The 26,516-nt window shown below is 39.4% G+C and overlaps 1 protein-coding gene, 2 long non-coding RNA genes and 1 pseudogene across 4 annotated transcripts; 3 read left to right on the plus strand and 1 right to left on the minus strand.

Annotated features, from left to right (window-relative positions):
• The first annotated feature begins 460 nt into the window (after nt 1-460).
• LOC139747285 (uncharacterized) lies at nt 461-8,034 on the plus strand. Of its 2 annotated transcripts, none has more exons than XM_071659393.1 (4): nt 461-1,263; nt 4,832-4,915; nt 5,188-5,345; nt 5,674-8,034. In XM_071659393.1, the coding sequence occupies exons 1-4, from the start codon at nt 538-540 to the stop codon at nt 5,810-5,812; spliced, it is 1,107 nt and encodes a 368-aa protein (XP_071515494.1). In that variant the 5' UTR covers nt 461-537; the 3' UTR covers nt 5,813-8,034. The 2 variants fall into 2 exon arrangements, with proteins under 2 accessions (XP_071515494.1, XP_071515496.1); XM_071659395.1 differs by having other exon boundaries at nt 463-1,263; nt 5,685-8,034.
• A 707-nt stretch (nt 8,035-8,741) lies between these two features.
• LOC139747413 (uncharacterized) lies at nt 8,742-12,396 on the plus strand. The gene is made up of 3 exons (XR_011712388.1): nt 8,742-9,190; nt 10,217-10,267; nt 12,271-12,396. It is a non-coding gene; the product is annotated as an uncharacterized lncRNA (long non-coding RNA).
• LOC139747412 (polypeptide N-acetylgalactosaminyltransferase 10-like) overlaps nt 11,656-26,516 on the minus strand; it is a 44,467-nt pseudogene continuing 29,606 nt past the window's right edge.
• Nucleotides 13,338-23,594, plus strand: LOC139747414 (uncharacterized). Its single transcript, XR_011712389.1, has 3 exons — nt 13,338-14,113; nt 15,137-15,225; nt 23,269-23,594. It is a non-coding gene; the product is annotated as an uncharacterized lncRNA (long non-coding RNA).

Here is a 26,516-nt window from a genome sequence, read left to right on the forward strand (position 1 = left end):
CATAGTAATCACCATTATTTCCCCCTTCTTTCCTATTATGGGTGATACAGGAAGAGATATACAGACGAACAGACACACAGAGAAACTGAGTGAAGTAGTGTCTTATTGTCAGTTAGGGGGGTGGGGGTGAGAGGAGGGGGTTGCCTTGAACAGGTGTGGCAGCTGCCGTCATGGGCACTGTCAGGGACGCAACACCTGCCCTTCACTGCCAACCTTCTGACGACTGGAGCACGTGTTTCCTGTAACCCTGGTTTTCATGGAGGACACTTGGCCTCCTTGGTAACATATTTTGTGGTGCGCACGAGGCGAAGGTTGGCGATTAAGCGTTGACACTATCGACTGTGCAGCTGTGGGCCGATTCTTTTTTTCTTTTTTTTTTTTGGGGGGACGGATTCCGGGTTTGGGGGGGCCTCAGGGGATAAGTGCAGGTGTGAGCAACAGCAGTAGCCGGGGGGGGGGGGGAGTGTGTGCAGGTGTGCGGTGCGCCATCCTAACGTCACACACCCACACAAACACGTGCCAGCAGCCACAGTACTGATGGCTGGCCTGCACCATCCTGACGCCTCTTGCGGTGCACCGCCAGAATATGACGCCGAAAAGAAAGAGGAACTGCGGGCTGGGGACCTGGACGATGGACCGGTCCACACCGAGCTGCCAGGCCACTCGGCCCAGGAGGAATACTACAGTAGCCTCAAGTTCGCTGTCGGATACCAGGAGCTGCAGGAGCGCTGGTCGAGAGGCTGGGGCAGTAACAGGGGCGGGTGTTGCCCCCAACTCACCCCAGCCTCGCCCCAGCTGCACCCCAGCACAAGGAAGCGGTCTTTCTTCCTCCCCCTGCAGGAGATGTCGTCGTCTACCTCCCCCAGTGACGTGGGCGGAGCTGGCTTCTCCCACGGGCTTCGCGGTGGACGTTGGAACTCATCGACGGGAAGCTCTCCCGTTGGGACCCCTTCACCGCTGCCCTCCGTAGTATCGTCGCCCCTGGTTTCCTCCCCCTGCGACTCTGCCACCTCCTCCCCCAGGCAAAAGAGGGTGTGTCAGGGGGAAACGTCGTCGTATGCGTCGTCTCTCAAGTGTGTGTCGTCGGGGTCGTGCTGTGGCGGGGGTGATGAGGTCCCGGCGCTGGAGGAAGGAGCGGCCGCTGCCCGGAACGACAGGACGGGGAGAGGACGACTCGTAGGGCTCCTCGAATCGCTGCGACAGGCACTGCACAGTCTGCGGAGACGACCACGCCGAACGCCAACGACGACCCTGCACGATCAGGTATGGTTGGTCCCCTTATGGTCCTAATGCACACCTGGCACACACCTATACCACACAGCCCACCATATATACCTGCATCCTCTTTCCTATCCCAATAACAATTTCCATGATGGTTCGTTATTTGAATGACTGAATCACCTCGTAAACGTCAGTGGTCCCTGAAGGAGTATCAAGAAGGATGGGTCACATATGTTGATGTACATGCACTGTTGGGTCGAGATGTGGTGTTGCTACAAGGGGAGGAACTTGATGACCTCCGTCGTTAGAACTCGCAGCGGACCATATCATTAGCCCACCATTAGCCTTTGAAAACTCACACATACACACACACACACACTGGTAGATGGCCCAATCAACTAGTACGTGACGGGCAGAGTCACTAAGCTCACTAGAATGAAAGGTTACTGTTCCACCATCATCACTCGATCCAATCACGATATACACTAACATGAAGGAAGAATATCATTCATGATACACTCACTGAAAAATTATGTGGTGCATGAGTTTGAAGAACGTGGTTGATAAGGACGAAAGATGATGTAAGAAACCAAATTCAATGATGATATATATATATATATATATATATATATATATATATATATATATATATATATATATATATATATATATATATAGTGGAAACTACACAGATGTAAAGTGTTTCTCTGAGAATATAAGCTGAGGAAACAGACCTGTGGAGACGTGGTGCAAGTGGCTGTTATGGGTCGGTTATGGTTGGTTTTCTCAAAAACTACAATAGTTAGGGTTTGACTTTGGTGAAGGTATAGGCGACACGACACCCAGCCAGCATTCATAAGGTATGAGAGAGCAAGGAGTGGGTGTAGCAAGAAGGTATACGAGAGCAGGAAGTGAGTGTAAAGAGAGTGAAAAGAGGACGAACATAGAAGTTATGAAAAGAGGTTTGTGAACTGCGTGTTCCTGGCCTGCCAAAGGCCATATGACGTAAAGAAGTTAAACAGAAAAAAAAATGCATCATGAAAGGGAGGGTTTAAGAGATAGAGCCCCACGAATGTAGAACTCCCTCCCCGTACAGTACAAGAGATGAGGCCCTACGAGTGTAGAACTCCCTCCCCGTACAGTACAAGAGATGAGGCCCTACGAGTGTAGAACTCCCTCCCCGTACAGTACAAGAGATGGAGCCCTACGAGTGTAGAACTCCCTCCCCGTACAGTACAAGAGATGGAGCCCTACGAGTGTAGAACTCCCTCCCCGTACAGTACAAGAGATGGAGCCCTACGAGTGTAGAACTCCCTCCCCGCACAGTACAATAGGTAATTACACATTCACGTTCACACATACACAACTCCTTTGTTCTGCCTAAAGGCCACGAGGGTTGGTGGGGAAACACATGTGCCGCCTCCCATCATCCCCCACCCCCCACCTCCCAAACAAGTGTCTCCACCACACTCCCTCCTTTCCCTCTCGGACACGTGACCACACCACCCTCACCTTGCAGTCGCCTAAGGTATACTGGATGTCTCTGGGTGTATATATAAGGAGTACACTGGAGTGCATACGTGGACTTGAGGTGCGTGAGGGAACTGGAGAACATGCTCACGACGCTCTCTCTCTCTCTCTCTCTCTCTCTCTCTCTCTCTCTCTCTCTCTCTCTCTCTCTCTCTCTCTCTCTCTCTCTCTCTCTCTTCATGTGTAAACACTGGCCCGGGTGGCGGCGGCCATATTGCAACAGATGTTCACCCAACAAGTGCACAACATCAGGGTCATCCCTAGCAGTCTACCTGTTCCTGACCTCACTACAGCTGCGCAGTGGCTCTCCTCTACCCCCTCACTCCACCCCACCTCCTTTCATCCCCCCACCCGACACCTGTTGCGTCAAGTCTAGGAAAAAAAAAACAAGTTTATAATGAGATCATTTCATAAGCTATTTGCCTGAATGTTAAATTCAACTTTAGCGAGAATTCAGCAGTAACCACAGTCGTAATAATGATAAGAAGTATAAGAAAAGGATGATATGAAAACAAATTATATATTATGATAGTAATGATAATAATGATAATAATAATAATAATGATAATAATAATGATAATTTTCATGTTCGCCATTTCCCGTTTATGCGAGTTAGCGTTTAGGACATGACTGAGCCTTAGAGGAATAATTCCTCACTTGGCTCCTTGTTCTGTTCCTTCATTTCGAAAGTAATACAGGAGGGGAGGATTTCCAGCGGCCCCGCTTCCGCCTTTCTTAATTGCCTTCCACGACTCGTAGGAAATAAGTGAATAGTATTCTCTCTACCCTAACCCCATGGGTAATAATAATATTAATGATACTAATAATAATGATAATAATGATCAAACGAGAGGCTTAGAATATGAAGCAAAAAATACACAAAATTGTGAGTGTTTCTGTAACAAGAGGGATGGAGCGCTAAACAGAAAGATTTACGTGAGACAATATATGTTGACAGTGGCTGGTTTGGGGATGTTCTTGCAGAGGTCTGTATGAACTCGTATGGGCTGGATGCGGTTGTGGTGACGAACTGCAACTCGGGGACGAGGGATCTCAGGTGGCAGGTGATGACGGTGGCGGATATGGTGAAGTAGTTTTTTATTTTTTTTCGTACCATCGAATGAAGTCTAAGATGACTGAAGAAAAGTGAGAGGACGGGCGTTTATAGCACCCCTTGACAGGTGACATAAGAGGGATTCGAAGATGATCTTGCATGCATATTTGTGCACCTATTCCTGTTGTGTGGTGGATGGGATGAAGGACCAGGCAGGGGAAGGACATATATGTTTAGGGAGAACGAAAGTTGTGCGGGTGTTAACTTCAGGCGCTCAGAGCCCAGCTGTCTTAGAGATTACAGTGAATGTAGATCTTGAAGACTGGAAAACTCGATGATGGGGGCCACTTTGATGTCTCCAGCTTAGTTTATCGTCCAGAATAACATTGAAGAGTCTGGTGGACTAAAAACCGTGGAGACTGCAGATGCCAAGCACGACAATAGGAAATGGGACAGGGTTAGAATCGAGGCTGATATGTGTAACTCTTATCTTGGTTGCTGGTGATTCAGCCTGGGGAGGTTGTAGATAGCGTCCATAAGGGCTACTGTCAGCGCTTACACCAGCAGCAGGGTCATAGAGTACTTCCACCAAGCGGGAGAATTCACTGGGACATCGTTTGTGAGGGGTGAGGGTGCACATGGGTGCCAGTGTTAGTGTCCTGTGGGACGCCACGGGTGAGGGAGTGGAAGGTGGAGATGTCCCTCTTCGGGAGCGTACAACGCCCTGAACATGGAGACCACGTTCTTCTTAGTATGCCCAAGAGAGTTCTTATTTGACTCTGAACTCTTATGAACTATAGTGAAACTGTGGGTGCGCCAGAGTGAGAGGTAGGGGAGTGAAATCTGAGCGAGTGTTGTGGGGAGAGGCATATGAGTGAGAGGAAGGTGTGGGTATGGCAGTCACTTTGACCGTAGGTATCACCGGAGTGAAAGAGGTTGACTCTCTCTCTCTCTCTCTCTCTCTCTCTCTCTCTCTCTCTCTCTCTCTCTCTCTCTCTCTCTCTCTCTAATCCGTTCCTACCGCAGGTGGTGGTGCTGGAGGCAGAGCTGGAGTCCTACAAGCAACTGAGCGCGGCCAAGAGACATGCAGCTGACTTGTTGAAACACCAGGTCAGTTTCCGTCTTATCTGTTTCACGCTGCGTCTGTGCCTCTGTCTGTGTGGCTCGTCTTCATGAGTGATTTGCCTTTATCAGGGGCTTGCCTCTATGAATGGTTTACCTTTATCAGGGGCTTACCTCTATGAATGGTTTACCTTTATCAGGGACTTACCTCTATGAATGGTTTGCCTTTATCAAGGGCTTACTTTTGCATAATTTCTGTTCGTCTTGTCTGTCCGTGGGGGCCACTCGCACCCTGCCTGTCTGTACGTCCGTCGTTGCAGCTGATGGAGGCGCTATACGAGCAGGTGGTGAGCCAACTGGAGCAGGAGCAACGCCATCAGCAGCTGCAACAGGAGGCGATGGCGCTGGAGATACAGCTGCACGTCCTGCGGGCCGTCGCACGACGAGACCTGCGACAGCTTAACGCCCAGCTGCAGAGGTGAGGTGGGAGGGAAGGGAGCCAGCCTGGGCACTAAGATTACATAGCAATTGATCAGGCTAATTGAAACGATACTTGATGTCGCCTTGAGCACCGCAGTAGTACCTTGGAACACGACGGTACGAACCTTACGCGGTCATGTCAAAATCCAAGCCATCATATCTCATGGTCGTACCGTCATGCTCATTGGTGGTACCGTGTTCCTCAAGGGTCGTACATCGTGCTTAGAGGCGGTACCCTGATCCTCAAGGGTCGTACCGTCGTACTCAAGGGATTAGATAAGGCATTTCATAATGTTCTGATATACCAAATAACAAAGATGCCGCAGGGCCCTTTCAGAGAAGCATCTGATGCAGCGTCAGTTGAGCTTTCGATTCCTCCTGCCCAATGACGTCACAAGACTGGACAGAGGCCTCACGCACGAGGATTGTGATGCCACACCTTATCTCGATGCTTGCATCAGGTAAAGAAAAAAAATCACTTTGCTCTTTGTATACTTTACCCTTCTACCGCAAAACCTATTCATCCTGTAGAGTTCCCATAACGCACAGGTAGGTGGCCACGTCCACCGCGCTGGGGCGGAGGTTAAGAAGTGCACTGGTTTTGTGTTTGTCTGAGGTGAGTACAGGAAAGTTAAGGAGTAAGTGCTCTGTGTCTTCACGATGAAAGTTACGTTCTTGATGTGGTATGCTGAAGCTGTGTCTGCAGTGTTGTAGAGATGTTGCAGAGCGCAGGAACAGAAAGTGTCATTTGTAGATGCATGGGGAGTGTACTTTCAGATGGATGTATGTCTAGTAGAGTAGAATTCAAGACTGGGCTGAGAAGGCGGGTTTATTTGGTGATGTTTCCAGGTAGTCTGTGTCTAAACGAAAGTGTGTGTTTCCTTCATCATACAAATGCCAGCGCTTGATGTCATGGGGTTCCTAGCCTAGCTAGTTTCATAAGTGTACATATAAATGCTTCTCTTTAGATAAACAAACAGTACTTTTAAATTTGTTAAACTCTAAACCGATTTTTTTTTCTCAGACTTCATTGCAGTTGACTGTTACATACCCGTTCATCTTTTCCGTATAATGCATTTGAATTTGTTCTTTTTTTTTTTCAGGCAACAAATGTCTTGCGGAAAAACAGCAAACTTAGACGCTCTTCCTGTTAGTCGATGAAGTCATATGCAAACAACAAACTTAGACTCTCTTCCTGTTAGTCGATGAAGTCATATGCAAACAAATTCAGTGCGCCATTCTACTGCACCTGCTGCATCATCAAATAGTTCAATCATTGACGAAATGTGGAATCATCTTTGAATAAAACTTGAGTAATGTTAATCTATTACATCGAAAAAATGCTTGATATAATTGTTACAAAAAATGTATATTAGCGGTTGTCAGCAAAGACGATAGAATGTTTAAGACTACGAGCTGAAGAGAAGGTGTCATTGTTCCCAAGACTTTATAGAAAAGAAAATTACACCTGAAATATGTGTATGTACTATTTCGTCACTCAGGCTTGTCGGTCACTCGGAACAAAGCAGTATTACAACTCAGTGACCATAATATTGCGCTCTGCTCCCAAACTTGACCCACTCTTACTAAACCTAACCAAATAGGAGAACATGTATCATGCAGATAATATCCAAATTATGGTTTTTAGTATCAAACCAGTAAACTTCACTTACCTCCAACCAAATGATGGAGCCCTCCGGGACCCTTCTAAGAAACAAAGACTTGAAAACCTTAGGATAACATACAAGATCAGAACAAACAAGCTATACTGTTTTATATGACTGCGTACATTTTCGTGAGTGACTCAAGCCTCTGTGACTATTGGGTGACAGAATTAATATTTCTTTCACTGTTAGACTATTTGCATATTAGTAGTGATAAGTAGTAATCTTAACTGACATCCTTGCTTACTTGCATAGCTGGTTCTATGCATAGAAGGGGCAGATCGAGGATGGATGGTGTGTATATATATATATATATATATATATATATATATATATATATATATATATATATATATGTGTGTGTGTGTGTGTGTGTGTGTGTGTGTGTGTGTGTAAAATTGGTTTTATTTTTGGAATGCAGGAAATGCCATCATTTTGGATTTCCTTTTTTTTTTTTTTGTACACGTGTACGTCTGTCTCAGGGTTTATCAAGAGTAATAATACATATGCAGTGTTTAAAGTATCTAGTCGGGAAGCCTGAAATGTCTTCAGCAAGAGTTAGGTTTCAAGGACATGTCTGTAACAAACACGTCACCTTCACCGTCTGGGACACAAGTGTTCCCCGTCTCTGTAGTGTCAGGTCTGGCTGTAAGGTTCGTGCAGTAGCTGGCTCTACTGGACGAACTCCTGACGTATTCTACTACATTTACTGTGCTACATAGAGTTGGATGCTACCACACACACACTCACACACATATATATATATATATATATATATATATATATATATATATATATATATATGTGTGTGTGTGTGTGTGTGTGTGTGTGTGTGTGTATGTGTATGGAGGTAGTTTTTCTTTATGATTAAGTCTTTAGACTTACCTTCTGAGAGTAATATCCATTATTTGTGTTAATGTACTAATTAATCAGGCCTGTTCATCGCTTGTTGTGGCGGTGTATAGAACTAAAAAAAGTCAACAAAATGCTGTTGACTTTAATTTAGGACCATAAATCTTACCTCTAGAAAAAAAAAAATGTTTCCTTATTCCTTATAGTTTCTAAAGTTTCAGAAAAGTCAGTCATGGTGGCGGAAATTCGTTGTGTCCTCACAGTCACCACTATACATTTGCAATTTCTGGTCAGAAAAATAGGACAAAAAAGAAATGTCCAAATTACACCATCATAGTGACAATATAGGCGAACCAGGCAGCACAGTCAACCAAATGTGTTTACGCACGTGTCAGTCACACGCACAAGGTATACATACAGCTGTTAACTTGTATGCCAGAGGTCTAGAGCTGGGTTTACAGTGCCTTTAATTCATTTTTCATAAACTCCAAGGTCTGAACGAGCCTTACAGAAAAGTACAGCTCACTTATTTCTTCTAGTAATTACTACAATTTGCCTTCAAATAGAAAACTAAAGGCAAAATCATCCTTAGTAAAATCTTAACTTCCTAGTAAGCAAATTATATACATTTTAGGAATCATAACAAAAGAATCGAAAAAAATCCCACTTCCCATTCCACAGCTTTTTTATTTCTTTTTTACGGCAACTTTATGAATATCAACTTTCTTTGCAAATTAATTGCCACAACACTCCATTTTAGAATAAGATTACCAATAAAATTCGTATGCGGAATTTTTCAAGGTTTATATAGATTTATACAGCGCACTGATGCACAGACATTCTTCTTTTTTCATTAACGAACAACCATTTGCATTGTCTGACACTGAAATTACTTGTTTAGAAACTCCTTGTTAAAATTTCGCCTGAGGAATTGCGCGGGAAAGCTAAAGAAGCTTCGCTACAGGATTCGAAATTTCCCTTGGGTACAATAAATGCACGTCGATGGGCCACAAGCAGCTTTGGTGTTACATTGCCGATTGAACAAAAATTAGTACAGAATCACTAAACCTTTAGAGACTTTTTCCTATCGCTGCTGAACTAGTAACAGATTAGCTTTTTACCCGGACCATGATGACACGAATCGATCGTTTCAAATGTGTTTTCAATCGAGAACTATCCGAACCCGAGTTGATTTCAGGACTGAACGTGGGAGTTGCGTTAGAAGTGTCGAATCCTTGCTCGTAAGTCGATAACCTGGAACCCAACAAACGGTGCTGAAACCGTTATTGAAGATAAGACTTATGTTTTGGGGTCGAGTATTATAATGGTGGGTTCTTGGAATGTTTATAGCATTTTGCTTCTTTTAGAGATTTTTTAGTTTTGTATAAATTTCTATTGGTTATAAAAAACTAAAAAAAAAAAATAAATTCTATATATTGTCAAGTTTTAAGTACTTGACTTTGATGAATAAGCCCGTGCCATATCTGGCTAGCGTCCAAAGTTCGAGGTGTAGTTGTACATGAGGCATCTGCGGAAGGGCCTAGACCAGGACTTGTTCAGTATTTAGTTAAGGTTTCCTATACTGAACAACGTAAAATTCTTCTACTCTATCCTTTTTTCTTTGTGGTTTGTGACTTCATTTTACTTTCCTTTAAATCTATTAGAAATTGTAAACTTTTTTTTAGTGTGGGTTTAGATTTTCTTGGTGTGGCTTTAACATTTTCACTCCTAACTTGCCACGTTTACCTAATTAGTATGAAAAGTATTCAAAATCTTTAATTACGGTTGTATACATTCCAAAAAACTTGCAAATGTACTTAATCGTTCAAAAACTGGACCAAACTTTCTCCAGCGATAAATCAAGACTGTGTAGCAATGTGTTCTAGGGAGGAAGTTCACAATTTTACACGGTTGAAACATCCTGGAGATAAGCTGGCCAGTATTTCGTTTGTCTGTAATTCTATGTAGTTTGAACTGAACTCTTTACTTGTCTCTAGGCAACATTGAAATCTACTTCCAAATCGATCTTGACCTCTTATTCCTTATAAACGTTTCATTTGTTTTTACTTCCAAGGCAGTGGATCTCCTATTCATGGCATCTACCAAGCCTCTAGTCTTCACCAAAGATATAACGAATACGCTTATAACTTGCCAGTATTTACCACAAAGTACATTTCGACAGCTGCAGTCCTTCGTTGTACATCCCGAGAGCTACTACTGTTAAAATACTTTGTCCATATATCCCATCTAGAGAACTGAAGTAACACTACTGTATATATTCCAAGGCGAGACCCGCCACTTAGGTCTTTGAACCCACCAGTATACTTAATACTGATGAAAATCGTTATTTCAGATACACCAGATTTCCAGAAACTACATTCCACTACAAAATACTGGGGAAAATGTAAGTATAAAGGCTTATAATTATCTAAATATAATGAAATATCCAGCTAATAATCCTATATCGCTAAAATTCAATTTTACACTACTTTAACTATTTCCGTATAGAAACATTGTATATTCTTGGTTAACGATTTCAATGTCACTAAAAACTTTCATTTTTGTAAATAAAAATGTGCTATAAATAAAATGTTGATTGTATACATACTATTAAGGGTTTTTTTTCGTGTACGTTCAATACCTACCCTTCTATACACTTTAGTTGATACTTTGCTAACAATAAATGATTTGCCTAAATTCTGGCAACCCTTTCTCAGAGAACCTGAAATAATTAATATACACTAATCTATATATATTTTAAATGAAAAATCCTTTACACCTGTAAGATGTAAAACATATACTCCTATTCTTTTATTTTTAGCCTCTATTACTGTTTTTATCCACTACAACATTATACCATGACCTAAGACCTAAAAGAAAAATAGGATTAAGAATAAAAAGCCCCAAATTTCTCAAATCCCATTAAACATCCCAGACCCTTTTTGCTGCAAAAGTCCAGATTTTATACGGGAATCTCCGTTACATATGAAGAATGTACACAATTTATAAGACTTTACTATAAATATGTAATTATGGAACTAAAACCTTACTCATGTTTCTTTTCACTTTTATTACTAATATTTCTACGAAACCTAATGGTAATTGACAAATATTTACATGCATTTAAAAACTTTTAAGCAAACAACCAACCAATTAATTTCCCTTGGCAATCTTTCGTCTTTAACCACAAAATGCCCCAGATACTTCAAAATGCCCCAGATACTTGATAAACGTTAATTCTAAAATCTACTAGAACGACGAGTGTATTGCATCTGCAGATAAAATTGGACACTAAAGAAAACATTCATGCTATATTCATTTGACATCTATCCCTGTCAGGGACCAAGGACTATACAATTTGGTCGAAAACCCTTGCTCTCTTACCACAGGGAACGTCTAAGATTTTGGTCTCGGAGTAACGTTAAAAGAAAAAATGATCATTGTCTGGGTTATTGCTCCAATTAGGTGCATACGGGTTCGCCCTATAGCTAATTCTGCTGGGCGAATTAATGTAGTGTTACCAGATTAACATTCAGATCTGATGTATTCATCAAAAGGTGGATAAAAACTATCCAAAAATACATTTAACATATAAAGGAAAACGAGCAATTGCTGTGTAACAATATTTCAAATCTTTACTAGTTATATATGTTTTTCCTTCGAATTTTTCATATCTATTCATACATACAAAAAAATTAGGTAACACTGTTATCTTGTGTTCTGCCACCTATCTCGAACATCTCCTTACTTGTATATTTATAACTACCACAAAATGGGTGATAAAATGAAATATATAAAACCATTTTATTCACAACAGCATCAACAATAGTGGCCCTATAGGTAACCCCGAAAGTCATCTCCAATCTTGGGTTACATTGCAAGGCACTATAGCCAAATGTGGCTTAGGCACTCTACTCCTAGCCTAGGTCCCCTGTCCTTGCGCTTAACAAATAAACATTTTATTTACATGGGTGTCGATAAATAATACGCAAACGATGGTACACACTGGAAAAGCATTAGTTTAAATCGCTGAAACACTGTGAACACACCAGGCCACGTATCTTCTCCTTATGCTACCAGAGGTTCAAAGGGAAGTTCTGGATCAAATCTAATGTATATCTTCCGGTAATTACATTTTTCTCTAAAACAAAAAGACCCATTACTTTTTCACAATAAAATCTTGACTAGCATGCAAATTGGGTACACAGAACCAACAAAACAATCAAACGTGTCTGCAGATCAACCTACATTTCAGAACAACCACACTTCCTAGAACACACTTGTAACTTGCACACACAAAAAGTCAAACATTAACAATATCAACCCGTCATAATGATACCTGAGACAACTCAATTATCCTACCAGAATTGTACACATCAATACTGCAAGATTATTTGTATATTTCAGTGACTTGTACAGTAGGATGAAGCAGAGGAGGCTAGGCTAGCGTGTGTTTTCACAGTGGCTGCTACCCAGTCAGAGAAAGTTTATAATCGTCATAACTCCAACCTTGTTCCCATGCATATGGTCAGAGGTCGGTACACGATGTCGGTATTCTAATTCTCCTATACAACATTCCTTTTTCCTCCTGTTTTATTCTTGAACCTTGATACTCGTTTTCTCTCTCATCATCACCATCCTTGTTGCAGCCTCATCAATTCCCCCTTTAGTCTTTACTCATTCTCAATTTTTCAACCCAAATTCCTTATTGCTTTCATTTGAGTGTTTCCCTAGCTTTAGGGAAGGGAGGATACTGTTCATTAATGAGCTTATTGTTGACGAACTTGAAGATCCACCTCTGCTCGATCTTGGAGGCATTGCAAATCGCCATCTGCAGAGTGTACGTTGCAGGCTTGGCCTCCACACACCAGCCATGAACCTCCGACTGGATCTGTTGCGTCTCCTGCAGGAGGAAGAATATCATGGTAAAATGTTGGCAGGTCTGAGGGAATACTGGGATCTGGTCGTGTTGGGTGTGTATTTTTCGAAGTCTTGTTAATTCTTTTGGGTAGATTCTTAGAGTAATGTACATGCTAAGCCAAACTAGCTTTTCCGAAATGAGAGCATAACTTGAAGTTTTTGCAGCATATAGGATGAGCAGTTTAACTGTGTTGGCAACTCACAGGGTCGTATCGCCAGGTCTGTGAGGGCACGTGCTGCGTGTTGTGGCAGTTGCTCGTGCTGGGCGGCTGACCTAGACTATGGGGCACCACCCAGCAGAACTGCTCACTCTGAACCCTCAGTGTTTTTCGCCAACATAGCGAGAAGTACTGTCGGAAAGGAAACAGAAAATGTAGGGGGTAAAAGCATTTACATGGGATTTATAGATCGTACTTGGCTCAACATAATCTTGTCAGCTGTAAAATTCTATGAGTATTAATTCAGATTTAACCAATTTCTACACTTACAGTATACTACTTTTTTCTCACCTGACTAGCACCACCATGACAGCCGTACAAGATTATGTTACCGTATTCCCTTGATCCGTTGTCTAAGCATAACGTTGGGGCAGCCGCACTTTTGATCTGAAATACAGTAAAGCACTTCCATAAAATCTGCAAATATTACCAGACTGTATGAAAATATGGGGCCTTTTATTGTTGGATCTAGACGGAGATAATGCTACCTGCGGAAGAAAAATAGCTAAAAGGACTCTGTATATACTGAAAATCAGACACTCGTAAGGAAGCCAGCGTCGTACTAAACCACTGCTAATCGACTGTAACTGTTTATGCAGTATCAACTGAAATACATTCATTCTAAGCGATATAATAGTATATGTTCACACGTGTATTTTACAACGGAATCGCCTTACATTCTGATGAATAACCAGTATTTATGCATAATTTCATCCATAAACAACATCATCGTCTGACACCAAAACTGCTTGTTCAGATACTTTACTCTCAAATCCCGCCACAAAATTGCGCGGGAAACCCAACGAAGCTTCGCTACAGGACTCGAAATATCTATTGGCTATGGTAAAACTACACCAATGGGCCAAAGGTAGCTTTAGTTTGACATCGTCAGTCAAAATAAAATCATAGAAATGCAAAAGATTTTTATTAGTTTTGAATTATTAACAAATTAACTATTGTCCCATCATGACACGGATCCATTGGGTCAGGTGTTTCGAAACGTCGAACATTCGAACCAAAGTTGACATATGGCCGAAAGTTGCCCAAGTCTTCACAGTGCGATCGAGCTCTTTCTTAAAGACGAGTGATTTTTCCATTCGACGAGTCAAAAGGTGGGTTCTTGGAATGTTTTTGATATTCTTCTGTAGTATGTAGTAATTAGTTGTAATTTGTATGTTGTGTTGTGTCCCCGATTGGATTCTCTCAAAATTTGATAACAGGTTTACAAAAAAGGTAAAAAAAAAAAAAAAAAAAAGTGTATATACTAGGTGTAAGTGTTCATGCAGCTGATTTATCTGAGTATTTTGTTAAGTCGGATTGTATTTCCATATTTTACGACGAAATCTTAAATGCACATTTGTACTAAGCATAATGCATACTAACCATGTACATTATATGTTTAAGTTGGTTTGTGGCTTTTATCTTTCATTCAGTTTGCAAAGTGGTGGCATGAGATTTTCCAGTTTATTAAAATTACTTTTAAAACCTAATTTGAATTTAACTATTTGCACAAATTAATTTAAGACTTTAACAATTTGCACTGTTTTTATGTAACCACCACAATCTTTTCTTTTGCTGTACAATAAAAGATAAAAAAAAAAAAGGGCCACTAAACTATACCCTTATATATTCTTCAAATCTTAAAATAACTAACTTTAAGATTACTTATGTTCCAAACTGTTAACTATCTAGTCTGTACATAACTGTCTCGAAACTTCGTTTTCAATGACACGAAATTTGGGCTAGACATATTACTAATATAATTTTCAAACCAATTTTTCTACTTTAGCATTGAATTCTTACTCCCCATTATGATTTTTTAACGATATTTTATAACTTGGTAGTTTTAGTTCACCTAATTTTTATTACTTTTCATTTCCACGCCAAAGATGGAATCTATCGCTTGCCCATTTATAGTACAAAATACATTGCACAAAACTGCATTAGTGCCAAGACCAATGCACTACTTGCTACTGCTTTAAGTGCTTTGTTCATAATCATAAGCTGTTACGAAATAAGTCTGCATGTGAAGTTAGTGTAAAAATAGTTATTTATACTAAAAATACTCCAAGAGACCCCTCAAAGGTCCCCTAAAACTCACCAGTCAAATTGGCTGATCAGAACTTTCCCAACAGGTTTCACTATCCCTCGCACCAAAGATGAAGACCTATGAACTACGACACTGCTGCAAAGCCGGAACTTCCCACTTTCTTTTTGGAACATTGTAAGTTAGATATCTATTAAATTCTTTAACAAATTCTATAATTTTGTATTGAAGATTTCGAACACAAATTATACTAAATACCAAAGTAACCGAAATTTGACTACCCTAATATTCAAATGTTTATTTTTTCTGTTCTAAATGAAATCTAATTCATATTACCTTGACACAAAACTTTGTTCAAGTAATTAAACAAATACCTCATAAACTAGCATAGATGTACCAAACTGTAATCCAAGAAGTCTCCCCACTAATTGGTCTAAAACCTAATATACACTTCATTCCTCGACGCTCTCCAAAAACACTGCGTAATAAACCATTTAAACTTGATAAACGCCAATATCTTTACCAATAATAATGAAAACCTTGCATCCAACACCTGACACTATTGTACACCTCTACGTACGATACAGCTTTTGTAATATTGTCCAGTAACTTTGTTATAAATTTAACTGGATCTTGTCACTCCATAAACAGCAACATTTAATCGCTAACCACTGTTATTACACCCTCCTTACAAAAAAGCTATATAATTTGTCAAACAAATCGAATGTTAAACCATATAATACATTAACATACTAGGCTAATTTTTTTTTTTCTTCAATGAATACAGACCTTCATGTTTAACATTGAACACTCGAGCCTACTTGACATGCCACATGCTCTTCCTTCCACTCGCACATGGTACCTTACTTACAACAATTACTGTCCCTTAAACCTTTCATTACTCGGGAAAACCTCTTATTCTCTAAGTTTAACGGATACTGATGTTTATCTAAACTATACTCCCGGACATACTCGACTCTATCCATATCAGAACAAATAAACGGCTTCTATACCATAATAAAAACAAACACTAACCGTTCCATTAGCAAAGTCGGGTGGTTCAACAGGAGGATACTTTTCAAGAAGGTCAGGGGCGACATTCTCGAGATACCACTTGAAACTTTTGCACTTGAGATCCTCACGAATCTAGAAAAAAAAAATCATTATAATCTAGAAAATGATAATCGTCAAATTTAAAAGTGCTTCTACCATTAACCTTTTGTCTGGTCAATTAATCAATTGAAAAAAAACCTAATATTGCACAGACAAAATTGCAAGACGTAAACATACAAACTTGCAATGTAAAATCAAACATGCAGATTTAAAAAATTATATATCCTCAAAAAAATTAAACTTGTTAATTTGCTTATCCTGAAAGAATATGGATACAACCTAACTTGGTTTGAGATGCCAATAAGGATGCTAAAACATAAAATAAATTTACAAAACCATAGTCTACAAATTGTCAAAGTACGGAACTTGAATGCTCGGCTTGCCTTAAATAACTTGAACTTTGATGCCAATATGAAAACTTTAAATCTGTCGTAAAACAATATTGCAAAAATACTATTAAATGTGTGTACTTGTTGCAAGTAAAGCCAAGCACTATTAATGTTGCTGGGACTAGCATAACTTTTACAAGACATAAATCATATTAAATTGCTTGACCCTGTAGTATTACCTTGTTTGAACTGTTGTGCAGTGATACATTTCCTAGATTAAAATGCAAATATTCCGAGCATTGCTTTACTCTGTACATGAAATAAATAGAAGAAAACTAAGAATTGCATATGCTGTAATAGTTATGTATAAAAGCAATAAATGCTGGATTAAGAAGGGAGTAACAAGACTGACAATGAATTGACATAGATGACTGACACATGAAACTAAAACTATTTACATGCATTGAAATCCAAATTTTTGTACCGCAATTAATTATGCGCATCTTATAAACACCTTTGGTCAAGACAAACTCTAGGCTACACAAACCAATTTCAGTTTAAATTCCTAAAAATGCAAGGTAAATTATATTGATATATAGTCTAATTAAACATTCAAGATGTATGGTAATTGCCAATAAAAACAAAGTTAATAGTATCTTTTTAGTTTATATTCCTAATTTCCAAATTTCAATAATGACCTTAATGTTCATATTGTTGGTAGGCAGAATTCTTTTGCACAATGTTAACACTGTAATGATAAAAACTGAGCATAAACTATTCATTTGAATGTACAACAAAGTACTGAAAAAAAGATGGGTCATAATAGCAAAAATATTAAATCTGAATATTTGATTACAAATTAGCCTTAAATCACATTTACAAATATTCTAGAAAATAATTGGTAAAATGCATATTAATAATTACCAGCCGTCCAATCTAAAAAAAAAAAATTGAGAGGTTCTATATCCAATCTATAAAAAACAATTATAAAGGGTGCATTGTTAAAACTAATGTTGTGGCTAACAATTCTTAAAACCTACCAAATGAACTCCAACTCGTACATTCAAAACTGTGCATTTACAAAACCAAACTCTGATAAAGTCAAGTATCCACAAATGCCAAATTTTGAAGTGAACAAATTTATTAGTACATTTTTACATCTGAAATCTGGGTTTGTTTGTTACTGCAGTAACACGACTTTTCTCTAAATACTGCTCATTTGAACTTTGTTTTCAATAACCTCATGCATATCAATAAGTAAGTTTTGTGACTAATTTTTGCTACTAACCTTAAGCTCCCTTGACACATCTCCAGCATCAACTTCACGCAATTGGGGGTTTCTGCGATACAGTGCCTCGGCATACTCATCCATCCACACTACTGCTACTCTCTTGTAGTTCTGGAACAGACAACACAACTACATCTATTTAATCAAGAAGGATTATGTTTATAACATTATGCAGTACAAGTATTTACTCTTGATTTCCAAACCTAAGTTGGGTATTATGTTAGTGATTCCTTGGCACTACTCGACAAAACCATAAGTCTAACAGCAATCCACGTTAAAGGCCTGAGTATCTTTATGTAACCTTCCTCCCAGTGTTCATCTAGTTACAGTTCACTGGACGAAGGTCGCTCCAAAAAGGACCTGGCTACTATAGGAAACATCACATAGCCTATACAAGCCACCACGGCACTTGTGCAAACTGTGATGTCTTGCCGACTGCTGTCATTTGTCACTCTCCAAAAGGTCTGAATGGCAACTTGCCTCCGATTCCTTTAGGCTTGGGTCCATAATTCATACCCCAACATATAAGTGAGCAACTAGGACCTATCATCTTGACACAGGCAATTTCCATTAGTTGTGAAACCAAAATAATGACTAATGAGGAAAGTCCCCCAAATGAGGGACTTGAGAAATGTCCCCACAACGTTCGAGCTGAGGAAGTATAATGTAATTGAAGATCCTCTTTAGCAAATAACACCAAATTGAAGGTATTCCCAAGGAAATGGTCGCTGACATAACTTGGGTAGCACTCTTACTGAGGACAATACTGAGAAAGAAGCCTCTAACCTTGCTGAGAAAGTCTCCCTTCACTGATGGCCGACCTTTGGGTGCACCTCTGAAAACATGACCAACCCGTGAACAGGGTGCATCAAGCATTCTCCCACCGCACTGCCATATCTGCAATACCAGATCATATCAGGTTCTTGACTAATGAAATGTTTAAACCTAATATCAGTGTCTTTGTAGATATCTGGGGGCATGTAAGACTAATTGAGCAGAAATGTTTCTGGTCAAAAAGAATTGAGTAACATGTTACTTAATCATTTATATATATCATGTTGAATGTAAGCGAATGGTGGCTAATCTTCCACGGTCAAATCTTGGTCCTCAAAGATGGGAGAGTTAATGGGTGCCAATGATGTTCACTACATATGTACAGAAATTCTTTACTCAGAACAAACTAACCTAGAACATACTGTAGATAAATATTTTCATTATGGAATGTTACATTGATGAGCAACAATATGGTCAGAAATTTCCACCATTATGATCATGACAAAAACCACTACATTATAGCATTCACTTCTGCAAGCATTAAATATTCATACATGTAAAAACGTTCAATGACTCCACTCTTTCTTATATGCTAACACAATCTTATTCATTTATCCATTAACTATAGGGGTAACTCTGATACTGTAACCATACTACTTTTATAGAGTTCCCATTTTCATTTCATAAAATACTTCCATAAATATTTGTATATAATGTAAGGACAATAACTGAACTTTTATAACGTGATCAGACTAAAAATAAATCATTCCTTCTTTTACCCAAAAACTTGCTCGATAGGCAGGCATTCTCACCTTGTAAGGTTTCCCTTGCCATACAGTTCTGTTGGTTTAGGATAATGTTTTGACAAAAATCTAAATGCAAGCCTGCTTTTGGTGGTTTGCAATCAATCTATTCCTTTCAAAACTTGCCCTTCATGACAGTTCCTCAGTGTATCACAAACTGCCACTACATGTACTGTTAAAAGTTCTCCACATTGACCATTACACCATGACAACCTTGCACACTAAAGTGCATGGTCAACACTTCACATCTGTAACAACAACTACATAAACAGTGCTGTGACAATTATCAGCCTTCCTCTGGTCTTAAAGAGCCTAAGAGAAACCCTGAGGGCTATTATGTCTTAAAAAAAAGTAAATAAATATCCCATCTCTTTCATCTACGTTCCAGTTGTGCTTACTACACTTATATTCACTATAATCTAGATATGTACAATGACACCTGGGTATACAATGCAGAGTTCATTGTTTATCTTAAACTAAATAACATAAATGTAATTCTATGTTGCATAATATAGATGGCTGAAGCAGTTTAGGGAGAAAGCAAAGGAGATAAACCTGTTATGAAGAACAACCTCAGGTTTAGAGGAAACCTACATAAGGTGACTTGCCACAGAGAGAGCCATAAATACCTAAGAAAGAGAAGGAAGCCACCTCAGACAAACACATTCTTTTAAACAAGTGATATCTAAACACACATGTATCATTCTGTGATTCACTACCCGTATTCACATATTTCCCATTGTGTCTGCAATTTTGATTTTAACAAGGTTTCCAAGGAATACAACCCTCTCGGATAGCAAAGGAAATGTGTACTATGCTCCAGATTTAAGGAATGTTTTATCATCACTTGTCCACTATAAACAAACAGCTTGAAGACCTCCATTTCTTCCTAGAAGAGCTCTTCCTACTAGTTAGTCCCCACTGAATGATACCCGATAAATTCCTCTTTAAACCACATACCTTGAAAGATAGGTCATACTGCTCACCTCCCCAGATGGCCAGGCCTGGGTCATAGCCTCCAAGCTCCCAGAAAAACTTGCGGCTGATGGCAAACAACCCACCATTCATGACTGGGTTCCTGCAATGATGGAAAAAGGTTGCTCCTGATTAAGAAAACATATGACTACTGAAAAGTATATAAAAAAGTTTTCTAGAAAGTCTTAAGTTTGATTAAAGTTACTTCCCCATATCCATTTCTAAGAGCTTTCTATAATGTATTTTCAGGACATATTTGTTCCCTAAAGATCAATGTATGGACAGTAGATGTAATAGCACAATTTGTTCTACAATTAGGTACAGAATGGTCCTGTTTGGGTATAGGGGTCAGATATTTAGCATAGGCAGCAGCAATTTTGCTCATCTTTACCTTAAAAATAATTGCCACTAACTAATGTGTTGATGAAACCCTATAATACTGATTATAAATGCAAAAATGTCAATACCAGCATGCTATCTTTTGAAAACTTTTACAGTATGTCATTTCAACATCAAGAAATCTACAAAACATTTGTCTCCACAGCTTACTCAAATGGCTCGGGCAAAAGTAGTTCCTCCCTCTCTCTCAGCCGTAACCTCTTATAGTACAATCGCCAGTCAAAAGCCCCACGACCCCCGTTGTCCTGTGGGGCATAAGCAAATGTATCCTTCTCAATCACATCGATGAGTGGACACACAGCAGTGCGATAATTGATCACAATGGGATCTATGAAAAGACAAGGAGAAAAGGTGGTCATGGTAAATAAGAGAATTTGATGTACAGTGTATAATATATATATATATATATATATATATATATATATATATTTATTTATTTATACTTTTTCGCTGTCTCCCATGTTAGCAAGGTAGCACAAGGAAACAGACAAAAGAATGGCCAACCCACACACATACACATGTATATACATACACGTCCACACACACACACATATACATACCTATACATTTCAATGTATACATATACGTACAGAGACATATACATATATACACACGTACATAATTCATACTTGCTACCTTTATTCATTCTCGTCGCCACCCCACCACACATGAAATGACAACCCCCTCGCCCCGCATGCACGCAAGGTAGTGCTAGAAAAAGACAACAAAGGCCATATTCATTCACACTCAGTCTCTAGCTGTCATATATATATATATATATATATATATATATATATATATATAAAAAGTGGAAGTATTGATTTTGCAAAGCCCTATGGAGTGAGAAGAAAGTGTACTAAACTGTGTTATAGATATGGAGAGAGAAAGACTGAAAGAGCTCACATTTAAATGTATAGGAGTTATTTTTAGTAATATCTGTCATATGGAAGGGGAGATAAGGGAGAGAATAATATAAAGTAGAAGAGTCACTGGGTCCCTTGATAGAATACTGAAGGTTAGAGGTGTAAGTATAGAGGTGAAGAATAGTTTAAGGGGCAGTATAGTCCTCCCAAACCCAAATTATGCAGCTGAAACATGGACTCAGAATGAGTCACAGAGGTCAAGAATCTAAGCTGCAGAAATGTGGTATGACTTGATGAAATGAAGAAAGAAATGAGGGGCGTGTGTGAGAGATTTGGTATGGAAGAGTGAGTGAAATGTAATACTTTAAGGTGGTTTGGGCATGATGAAAGAATGAAAGATGGGGACTTTAAAAGGAGATTGCATGATAGTATGATTAAAGGTGATGGTGTGAGAGGAAGACCACCCATGATGTAAGGAAACAGAATGGATGAATACTGAAGGGAAAGAAATGGTGGAAGAATGCATGGAATGGTGTATGCATGGGAGGCATGTATGGACAGGGATAAGAGGAGACTTTTGCCATTACCAACCCTGAAGATGAGATTCCAGAGGGAATGGGAATCAGATAAATAGATAAATTCATACTGACAAAGTTAGAGCAAAGATTAGAGCAGGATGTGGCTGATCATGACCATGCATTAATGACATCACAAAGATACTCTGAACTAAACTGAGGAGGCTTGAAAACTATTTTGAAATGACCTCACATATATGATGAGACTACGGCAGTTGCGACTTGTTAGAACCAGTTGATTATGACCTCATTAAATGATGACATGGCCATGATAGTTGGAACTTACCTAAGAGTGGAGGGAGCCAGTTAGTCACAACTTCACAGTGTGAATCTAGAACAACAATGACATCAGCAGTGGCAGCCTTGGCGCCTTCCTGACGGGCAACAATTAGGCCAACACGAGTCGGCAGGCGGATCACTTTTGCAATGGGAACGTGCTCTGCCAGCCACTGATCCAGAGGCTCCTTGAGGAAGTCTGCTTACAGTAAGACAGTTTTATTCTTTAGCCAGTGAGGAATATCAAAGTGTAATGTAAGCCTTGGCTCTGTCTACGAATACAACGTGCATGTTAATCAGACTTGGCACACAGAGTCCTAGCTGCATTATATGGGAAACAAATGAAATATTTCAATATCTTCTTTAGGTGATCGAAATAACATTATTCAAGGCCTTTACTACTTATCCTCATTAAGCAGTTCTTACACCTACCACTCAACCTTACTCTGAAAGGATTTGTCTTCGAGAAAACAATTTCTTGCTATCATTACACCAAGAATTCTGGATCTCAACAGGGAGTATCATAAGAAATTGATGTATTAACCAAAGAAATGTTGAGGCAAACTTTGCAATACTTCTTGTATATCAAAATAGGCTGTTTATGATAAATGAAATACTGTAATGTGGTAAAGGAAAAGTTACTGTAGAATGCATAATGTTATGTCTTCCTCACTACTCATATGCAATTTCTTTACATCTGATAAGATTTTATGTGAAGAGAATCCCCACAGAAAGGGGATCCTCAGGCTGGAAGGTAAGGTAAGGTGAAGGAGAGGTAAACGCTGCTGTACCTGAAGGTTTAACAATGAATTTATCTTTTTTCAGGTAAAGTGATGAAGGAATCCTACCCTTAACATTGTCACTGCTGTCTACTTTCAAGACTGACACAATTAACAAAACCTTACGTATAATAAGCCACAACGTCAAGTAAGGAACCACAATATGATAAATGCCAGGTATCTTCATGAGTATGTGATTAAAATGGTGTGCTGCTTCTGGTGGTATATAATCAACTTACATCTGGATACTGCTGAGTGCATAGTTCACCATGGGTTAATCTTAGTCATCAATTTATGCAACTGTAAATACAACAACATGTATGCCTTCTCATAGGTTTAAAATTCTGCTGGATAATAAAAAAAGGTGAAATATTTGAAGGCTTGACTTACATCTGAGAACATTCCCAAACTTACCTGATCCTGCACTATAACTCATGCTTTGAGTGCTGGTGTTCTATCCATTCTTATTTTTCAAGACTGGAGTCAACTATTCTGTTAGTCTGTAGCTCACTCAACCTTTGCTTTGTTTAATTAGTGTTTTTTTTATATAAGAATATACAAATACTGTAACCCTAAGAGTGATCTTTGTAGCATTGCAGAAAATGCAATTTACTCCATATTCATAGCACCATTTTGAATTATTTGTAGTTGTGGATGGCTTAACTATTCATGATGTGATTGTGAACTTGTATATAATTTTAGGCTATGTATATATGGGTGATAATAGCTGTATCTATGACAGTGACTGTGATCTAGAACATGGCTGTGGTTTTGAACATAACTGTTTATGACCATGGCTGTGGTTTTGAACATAACTGGTTATGACCATGCCTGTGGTTTTGAACATAACTGGTTGTGACCATGGTTGTGGTTTTGAACATAACTGGTAATCACCATGGCTGTAGTTTTAAGCATTACTGGGTATGACCACGGCTATAGTTTTGAGGATAATTGATTATGACCAAGGCTTTGGTTTTGAACATAAATGGTTATGACCATAGCTATGGTTTTGAGCATAACTGGTTATGACCATAGCTATGGTTTTGAACATAACTGGTCATGACCATAGTGTGGTTCAGATCATAAATGGCCGTGGCTGTGGTTCTGAAGATAACTGGCTATGACCAAGGCTGTGGCTTTGGGCATAACTGTTTATGACCAAGGCTGTAGTTCTGAACATAACTGGTTGTGATCATGGCTGTGGTTCTGAACATAACTGGTTATGACCATGGCTGTGGTTCTGAACATATCTGTTTATGACCAAGGCTGTACTTCTGAACATAACTGGTTATGACCATGGCTGTGGTTCTGAACATAACTAAAAACTAAAGCTGTCATTCTGATTGCATCCGGCTGACTGACTGAAGGTTATTACTAAATGTGTGTGTAGCCATGACGACAAAATTGGCTGTAAATGTATTTGTGTCTCTAACAGACTGTCAAGCAGCGGCTTCGACTGACTGTGTCTGGCAGTGAATTTGTCCAACTGTCCAATTGACTATCTGGCTGTGTGGAAGTTGTTTGGACTGACTGTTTATGTTGAGAGAGAGAATGCAATTACCAGTGGCTTCATCTGTGATTGTGACATGTGTAGAGCTGTATTTTTTCTGCACCTGACTTTAGTGGCAGATGTAGCTTTAACAGTAGCTGCAGATTTGACCGTGATTGTAGTTGTTGTCTGTGGCTATGAGTTAGTTTATAACTGTGAGTGTGTTAAGCTGGAACTCACCCTTTATGCTGCTTCCGTCATCAATTAAGATTATCTCCTTGAGGACCTCGTGAGGGGAGCGGTTGACGACGGAGACGACGGTGCGGAGAAGGGTTGTCCAATGCTCCTCAAAGAATGGAATCACCACGCTCACAGTCGGCAGCCTAGAACTGTACAGCTTCGTGTGACACCTGTGACAGAATGATCAGTAAAATGGAATGGACCAGCCCTTCATTATCAAGGTAAATGTTATGAGAGGTTGTGTGTGTAATTGCTAATTTGTATTTACCTATCTGTATGGTATGGGAAGGAATTTCTACATTAATAGAACCTCATTGTCTTAACTTTTCTCTCCCAAACAGCCTTCTAAACTTTGATATGCTGTCTGCATTAACATAGTTCCATCACTCCGTATATTCCATTTATCCAGTAACCTTATTCACTTGAAGTTCATAACATCTCTTTCAATAAGTTTCTTGCTTAGTTCTGTGCAGTTACCTCTAGTTGTTCCAGCTTTGGAGCTTTATGAAAACTATTCACTGATATCATCAAACTGGTTTAAAAAATCTTAAGATTGAGATCAATTCACCCATTTCCCTTCACACTTCCATAGTAAACAAATTTATTTATGGCCTATAACCACCTCTCCCTGTTACTCAGCTATCTTGATTCTGGTACTATATCGCTCTCCCCTTTGATTCTCTAGGTGCAGTACCTAAAACCCACAACCGTTTTCTAGTTCTGCCTTAATAGAGGATGTGAACAGCTTAACGATTTTGTCCTACCCTTGTACTTAAATGCAATCCAACTATGTGCCAGGAGACAGTTCGTCTCTTGTGCTATTCCCCTTCCACGGAAAACTGACGACAAATTAGGTAATTAAAATTCCAATTCCATCTCACACACAGGTTCCTGCAGCTTTCCATGATATACCTTTATCAACACTTTCTGTCATTTTACACTTTCTGTCATTTTACCATCTTCGGAACTTGGCATTTGTTAGGGATGAATTTCATCGATCATGTGTGACTAACTTGAGTTTCTGTACGTCTCCTTCTGAGTACTTTTTTTCACTTTTTACTCCCCTTCCGACGTTGGTATAAACTAATAACATATCAAGGTATGATTTCAATCCTTCTGCTAAGAAGTTATATTTTTTCTGTATACATTCCGATTGTTCCATTGTTGTTATCTTTGTACATTTGCACTGGTGCATTTAAATTCCTTTGAGGATTATGAATTATCAAAACCACCTTGCAATTTTTTCCTATATTTGATCAGTATTTGAGTGCTGTGGGGAGAAAGTTTTACACGAGTGTGTGTGTGTGTGTGTGTGTGTGTGTGTTGTGTGGTCTGAGTGTTGTACAGACGTAACCTGGTTGGTGTATAGTGTCCTGGTTATGGGGCCTGTTTATACCATATCGTGGCTGTGTGACATGTATGACGTGCACTGATAGGTGTGGACAGGTGTGGTGGGCCAGATCAGCTGTAGCTTGGGACTTACCCCTTTCATAATCCTTGACACTAGTGGACAGACGGTAGAGTGGGAACTAAGTGTAAAAGTTAATGTGTTGTACATTATCACC

This window comes from Panulirus ornatus, chromosome 68 (assembly GCF_036320965.1).
Source record: "Panulirus ornatus isolate Po-2019 chromosome 68, ASM3632096v1, whole genome shotgun sequence".
NCBI classification, from domain to species: domain Eukaryota; kingdom Metazoa; phylum Arthropoda; class Malacostraca; order Decapoda; family Palinuridae; genus Panulirus; species Panulirus ornatus.